The 7,875-nt window shown below is 32.7% G+C and overlaps 1 protein-coding gene across 1 annotated transcript; it reads left to right on the forward strand.

Moving 5' to 3' along the window:
- The first annotated feature begins 3,455 nt into the window (after positions 1 to 3,455).
- LOC123913774 (protein OBERON 3) lies at positions 3,456 to 7,424 on the forward strand. Its single transcript, XM_045964624.1, has 2 exons — positions 3,456 to 5,408; positions 6,667 to 7,424. The coding sequence occupies exons 1-2, from the start codon at positions 3,623 to 3,625 to the stop codon at positions 7,257 to 7,259; spliced, it is 2,379 nt and encodes a 792-aa protein (XP_045820580.1). The 5' UTR covers positions 3,456 to 3,622; the 3' UTR covers positions 7,260 to 7,424.
- Positions 7,425 to 7,875: the final 451 nt, after the last annotated feature.

Here is a 7,875-nt window from a genome sequence, read left to right on the forward strand (position 1 = left end):
ATCAAAAACCAGCCGGCTTTTTCCTTGATGATGATGATAACACAATCAATGAGACTAAGCATTTGAATTAGGTTATTTTTAATTTATGTAAATATATAAATTTTGATGTTCTTTTTATTAAATGATTTAATTGTTAGAAATTTCATCTTTAAAATGAATAAATGGGTTTCCCCAAAAAATAAATGAACAAGTGGATGTTTGGGGTTCGAACCTCGGCTTACACTATCTGAGATATGCTCACACGGAGACAAATAGGTTTTTATGTTAATTAGTGAATGGTGAGACTTGCACCGCCTCTTAATAATTTGAGAGTATTTATCGAACAAAACAATGAGAACAAGCCACATAAATAGATTTGCATATGGTATCCACAACAAATTTTTATTTTACGGGAATATGGCTTGTTCTCGTTGATTGTTAGAAAAATACCTCTAAATTATTTTGGAGTTGTGTAAAAAAATCTAATTTATAAATTCTCGTTAATAAAAATTATATTTTCATAAACTACCTTATTAATGAACTTATGAATAATACATAAAAATTTATGTATTTGCATAAACTCAAAAATAAATTAATTTAAAACGGGTCAAAACTCAATAAGATGCTCTTTTTTGGAGAAAGGGTGTTTTCTTTATAATTTAGCCTTTTTGAATATCGTAAATGCCAGAAATCGACTGGTATATAGAGGCGTAAAACTATGTATTTAGAGAGATCTTTAAAAAATATATGAGATTATAAAAAGAGTTTTTCTATTGTGTGCAAATTTGTATATGTTAAGAAATTCAAAATAATAAGTTTTTATATTGTTAAAAAAAAATAGTAAGTTGTCATTGAAACTTGTGCATTTTATATTAAATGCATAACTTTTTAATAAATAATTGTTGTTTTTTAACAAAAAAAATTACTACTTTTAGTTGTTGTAATATATGTACAAATTTAGGGAATGAATCTTGATCAAGGAAGATTAATTGAGAACTCTTATACATCTAGGGATGGTAGGAAAACTCAAACCCGCGAGCCCACCCAAACTCAAACCCGAGTTAACTGGGTTTGGGTTCGGGTGATTGAAAACACACCCGATTAAATGTTAAATTACCTAATTACCCCTATGTTGAAGACTGTGTTGTTATTGTGTTGTCATTTGCGAACTATGTTATTACTCTATTGACAATTGCAAACTATGTTACCAAACTATGCTACATTTTACATTTTATCAAACAGAATTCGGGTCGGGTTTGGATAGATAATTAATTATGTGTGTTCTTGTTGCGGGTTTGGGTGGAAAAACCCCAACCCAACGGGTGTGTGTGTGTTGATTTTATTTTGCCACCCAAACAACCTTTGGATTTGGGTTCGAGTTCGGGTGATGATTTCGGATGTGGGTTTAGAAAGTGTAAAACCTGCATCCGGCCCTATCCGTTACCATCCTAATGCATCCTAAACAACTATAAGCTAGACAAATTCTTATTTGGCTGATGTATTTTTAATAAAGTTTTTCAGCTTAGGGCTTAGGCCGATTTTATTCACAAAAAAAAAAAAAAAACAATTAAGCTGGGAAAATATATACAACTAATTTATCATATTCCAACTTATAAGCTGGGAAAATATATACGACTAATTTATCATATTATATATTTATACTATGTTGAATTATTATTTTTTTGGCTTTCACCACCAATTTATGCAGATTTGGAGTCAGTTCTGGCATCATGTTTTAGCTCCCTCTCAATCGATGTTACGAGAATCGAATCGTGATTCTCCCTACCAAATTCAACGTCAAACCCAATAACAGATTGATTGAGTGGTCTTCCTGAAAATGTAATGATTATAGCAAATTGATTGCATAAATATATTTTTTTCATTATCAATGTTAAATTAATTAAATTTTTAAATTCTAAGATACTAATTTAGCTGCTTAAAAGAAAATTATGCTAACTCCTTATTAGTCAACTCTAATGATGTTTGTGAAATGAGATATTCTCTCCTCCTATAATGAACTGTTCATACTTTGGTAGAATAGAAAATGAAAACTAACCAATATGGTATTTAAAATTAAAAAATAAAAAAAAATGAAAAATGTAAAGAAAGAAGCAACGCAGAAGATGAGGTTGGCATAAAAGAAGAAAAAGTCATGCTTCTTGTTGCCGTTACTTACACTTACACCCGTGACTGTGACTCCGTCAACCGTTAAAAGATAAAAGTTGAAATCCAAATTTTCTAAGTTCTTTTATTTCCTTTTTGACGCAAAATTTTCTACGGCTAAGAGGTAAGATTGAAATAAGATGTGAAATCAAAAAACTGAGACTGAGAATATATTTTTAAAATAAAAGATTAGGACATCGTCATGAATTTAGTGTTCAAAATTATCAAATATTCAAATCATTATCAATAATTTTTTTTTAAATAAAAAAATTAGGACGCTTTGATTATCTTTACCGTTAAAACAATGACATAATTAGTGTCAGTTTAATATGAGTTTTTTTTTTTGTCTAGATTGGCCAGAAATTACATTTTAAAGATGGATAAATGATGTGTCCAAGATTCGAACTTCAACTGTTACCTAATATATACGATGTCTCTATCAATTGATTTAAGCTCACAAAAACAATTACTTTTTAATTTTATATTGTTTAAATTAAACCAAAATCAGTCAAATCATTATTTAAATCGTAAAAATAAACATAATTAATAATTTATAGGACATATACCGTTGTTAAGTTTTGTTGTTTGAACAATATATATTTCATCGTATATTTGTCTTCCGCTAAAATCAATAGTATATGTTTGTCTCGGTATTTCCTACTTCTTATCTACTATATTTACACATATTTTAAAAATAGACACAAATTACATAAACATCAATTTGACAACTAATTTTTGCCTTAAAATCAGTTTCCTTTTCCATAATCTCACAAAAATGGAGAGAGTACATTAGTCAGTGTGAACGGTTGAAATCAAACTTTTTTGTTTTTTAGCTTTTCAGTTTAATCAAGTGGTTTTAATCATCTTTCAATTGTAGTTGCAATAGGGGGGTTGAACCATAATCTTCCCTATCAAATTTAGCCTTAATTACGACTAAACCAACTAACAATTGATGAAATCAAATTTTTTTATCCACGATTAATAAGTGTTCCTTGACATTAATGATTCTATTTAAAAAAATTATCTATTCAAAAAATAAAATATTTTAATTTTTAATATGTTGACTTCACTTATTTCCATAAAAATTACTTAAAATAAGATGTTTAAAGAAGTATCACTCATTAACGGACCTGGATTCCGTACAGTCACCTTTTTGGTGCAGTCATGCATTCAGACGATCTACAACCATCTGATCAAGATCAGACGGTTATGATTTAAAAACTTATTTATTGACTGCATTTGTTTAAACTGTCCGATTACGATCAGACGGCTATATGAAAAAGTGACTGCACCAGATCCAATTCCCTCATTAACATTTCCCTTTTACTATCTGTTTACCTATGTTGTGCTGAAAAACCGAAACCAAGCATAGCCATAACATAACATAAATAAACTTTGTTTTTTGTTATATTCTTCCTTTTATTTTCTCAGTTGAAGTTGTCTTTGTTTCTCTCTCTCTGTCTCTCTTGTTCCTTTGGCCATGATTGCAAATAAAGATCTTCGTAATGGTGTTGCTGACTCTGATGGTGAAACCTCCAGGAACAAGTTTTCAAGACCCAATTTTGAGCCTAACAAACGTTACCCAGATGACAAAGATGTTGTTTTTCTCAGAGATTCACATATGGGTGCTGGTGCTTCTGCTTTTGGTGGCCAAGAACTAACCCTCAGCTATCTCTGTGGAAACCAAAAATTGAATCTTGCTGAAAAAGAGATTCATGGTGAAAGCTTTCTGATGAGTCAAAAGGGTAAAGAGGTTATGGTTTCTGAGAATTCAAATCAAGATGGAAAATGGGTTGAAAGAGATTTTCTTAGTTTGAGTGAAACAAGAGAGGATTCTTCAAAGAGATCTGTTGAAGAAGATGTTGAAAGAGAAAATATTAGAGATAAAAAACCAAAGCTTGAGACTTTGAATCTCTCTCTTGCTTTACCTGATGTTTCTCTTTCTCTTACTGCTTCAAACGCTGTACACAACAATGGTGATCAACAACATCAAGTAGTTAGAGCAAAATCTAACAGGCCTTCAACTACACACACTTCATATTCAAATGATTATACAGCACCTTCTTTGTCTTATTCTTATTCACACCAATTTTCACATAATCCAAGTTGTTCATTAACTCGCAATTCGACCGATAATTTTGATTATTCTGTTAGCAAAGATGATCAAATTTGGAATTGTGGTGAAGGGACTAATGGTTCTGTTCATAGCAGGTTTAAACCAATTGGAGATGGTGTTGTTGCTTTGTCAAATCATGGTGGTGGTGGAACTAGTCTTAGTTCATTCATGCAGCAAGGTAATAATACTAGTTCAGAAAATCATTCTTTTTTTCCTTCTGAATTGCCTGCTAGACCTAGATTTGAAGCTCATTCAGGGGATTCTAGGGGAAGGAATTCTGAGAATATGAGAGTGTTTGAAGGTTTAGATGGTGGTAAGATGAGGAATGTTTCAAGAGCAGAGAGAATTGTTAGGGAGATTGTTTCCGAATCTATCCCTATTGTTTCAATGACAATTCAAGAGCTTACCGATGAAGTTGTAGCTTCAATGAAGGAATATTTGAAGAATCTGATTGAGAATAAGAAAGAAGAATTGGTCGGCCTTCAAAACCGGCTTGAGAGAAGGTCTGATCTTACCGAGGAGACTCTTTCGAAGTGTAATAAAGTTCAGCTAGAGATTTTAGTTGCTGTCAAGATGGGACTGTCGAGCTTCTTATACGGTAATCTTCAATTATCTGAGATGGTAGAGGTTTACTTGTATAGGAGATGTAGGAATGTTACTTGTAAGAGTTTGCTTCCTGTTGATGACTGTGACTGTAAGATTTGCTTGGGAAATAAAGGGTTTTGTAGTTCTTGTATGTGTCCTATTTGTTTGAACTTTGATTGTGCAAACAACACTTGTAGTTGGATTGGATGCGATGTTTGTTCACACTGGTGCCACGCTGTTTGTGGCATCCAGAAGAAGCTCATCAAGCCAGGACCAAGTTTGAAGGGTCCTTCTGGTACCTCGGAAATGCAGTTTCATTGTATTGGATGTGGACATGCCTCGGAGATGTTTGGATTTGTCAAAGATGTGTTCATGTGTTGTGCAAAGGATTGGGGAGTTGAAACCTTGTTGAAAGAGCTTGACTGTGTGAGGAGGATTTTCATGGGAAGTGAAGATCGCAAAGGGAAGGAATTGCATTTTAAAACCGATGACTTGCTATTAAAGCTTCAAACTAAAATAGTATCTCCTTCAGATGCCTGCAATTACATCGTGCAATTTTTCAACTGTAAGTATATGGACTTCTTTTTCACGTTTAAATTTATGCTATTATTAGCGTTTGATTTGGTATGATTGTGAATAGAGGAGGACAAAAAATTGATAGGAATGTAGAAAAACATTAATTTTAATTAACAAGTTCAATACATCATGCTCTTTAAACGTTTCCACGTCGTAGAAATTGTCCATTGAGTCATTGCTGAAATAAATAACAGACAATTCAGAAGTAAAGGAGACTAGATAAAATGTAAATTGAACTAGTGTTTGGTTGTTCAAGGGCGAAAATCAAACAAAGACGAGGATGGATGTGGATTCTAAGAATGATAATTGAAGTTTGTTGATGTTGCTGTTAAAGTGGATTATGAGCATATTTGGTTTAAATTATTTTAGTAAAAGAAACGGCCAAAATCTCTCTCTTGAACATTTTGATTATGAACTTTTCAAAAACAAAAGGAAATCCATTTGAATGTTATGTTTGAAGTGATTTTAGTCTCTATAAGATGTTTTATTAACCTTTATTTTGTTTGATTGAGAATTAATAAAACTTATTCTCTAGATTCACTTTCAGTATTCAGCTTCGATATTAAATTTCTTATCGAGTTTAATAAGTTATTGTCATAAATTATGTGTTGCATTGAATATTTATGCCTAATATGGTATAGGTGTTATGTTACAAACTTGGTATGACACTATTTGCACATTCTGTCCTCCCTGATCAAGCTATTTATGTCCTAGCTTTGGTATTTTGCATTGAGATAGGAAGCGTTGAAATGTTGTTAGTTCCTTAATTGTAGCCTATGAATCACCGACTAAAACACAAACACGGACACTGGCACGTAGTCGTAGACACCAATAATAATTTGAGAAAATAAAGTGGTTAAATGTAATCAAATGTGTCGATGTCGGATACCAACACGTGTTGAACACTGGACACGCCTTCAATCTGAAATTGCCGGTACTACATGAGTCTCAGCTTTAGTTATTATTAATTTCATTCATTTTGTTATTTTTGGAGAGGAGTGACGGGGGAGCTTGAAATTGTGTTTTACTTTCTGGTGCTATTGGATGTGTTGATGAAACAATTCAAACTACATGTGACCCTGTGATTTTTTTTAGTGTATCCTCTTGCGTAGAAAGACTTTTCCTGCTTTAGCTTTAATTGTTGATTATTGATAAGCTTTTTGTGATGAGGGCTTGTTTGATTACTTTAAATTACTTAAAGTGTTATCTGAGATCTAACTGTTGAGGAATAATTTTCTGATGAATAGATGCTGAAAACATGGCAAACTTTCCGGTTCCAGCCTCTGGTTTTTCTTCAAAGGAATTGATAGCCTCTCAAGCCAACCATCCAAAGGACATACTATCTCTTCCGAAATCTAGTTCTTCAATACCAAAATACGCTTACGACTCGAGCTATTCTAGGCCACATTCCAATGCCCCGTCAAAAGATCTTCATCAAAAAGACCTCAAAGCTTCCATCTTAAGTGAACTAAAAAATGACGCTGATCTTCAATTGGCGGCTTTACTAAGCAAAGGTGGAATTGAAAGTTTGGAGAGCATTGTTCGGATAAAGGAGGCAGAAGCCAAAATGTTCCAAACCAAGGCAGATGAAGCGAGGAGAGAGGCTGAAGGGTTCCAAAAGATGGTCAGAACAAAGACTGCACAGATGGAAGAGGAGTATGCGACAAAGCTTTCGAAACTATGTCTGAATGAGACCGAGGAATCGCAGAGGAGGAAATTGGATGAGCTGAAAGTTGTGGAAAATTCCTATATTGATTACTTTAAAATGAAAAAGAGAATGCAAGATGAGATTGATGGTTTGTTGCAGAGAATGGAGGCAACAAAGCAGCATTGGGTTTAACTTTCTTTTAATATTATTATTATTATTATTTGTTTTTCTTACTCAGGATACTGCTAAAACATGTGTAACTTATTGAAGTTCTGCTGTGGTATTCTGGTTGTTTCCAGAATGGATGATTTTCAATTTTCGATTTTCAATTTATAGATTCAAGATTTTTGTGTTTCATTGTTTATATACCGATGCTCAGTAACTGAGCTGTGTTATTTAAACACAATTTTAGATACCATGCAGTCTTGTATATCTCTATCTCTCGCTTACTTTTTCATCGTATACCACATAGTATATGGATTGCGAAAATACACTAAAAGACAGTATTTTCGTCGGACTTATTTGTCTGTTTAATGTTTCTGTCATATATTTTGCATAATTTGAGAGGACTTGATAAAAATGTGAAACTGAGTGGTCCTTCCTGATATACTTTTGAACAAAAAAATGCTCTCTGAGCATTTGAGAAACTGTTGGACAGGAATAATTTTGGTTCAAAATTATTGGTATACTCTTTTTGGTGGATGGAGCATAAAAGGATAATGCTGAAGCACTTTGGTTAGAGATTGTATTTCTGGGAATTGTTTATTTGTTCACATTGGAACTAGTTCACCAAAGTGATGATGATGAA

The sequence above is a fragment of the Trifolium pratense genome, linkage group LG3 (assembly GCF_020283565.1).
Source record: "Trifolium pratense cultivar HEN17-A07 linkage group LG3, ARS_RC_1.1, whole genome shotgun sequence".
Lineage (NCBI taxonomy): Eukaryota > Viridiplantae > Streptophyta > Magnoliopsida > Fabales > Fabaceae > Trifolium > Trifolium pratense.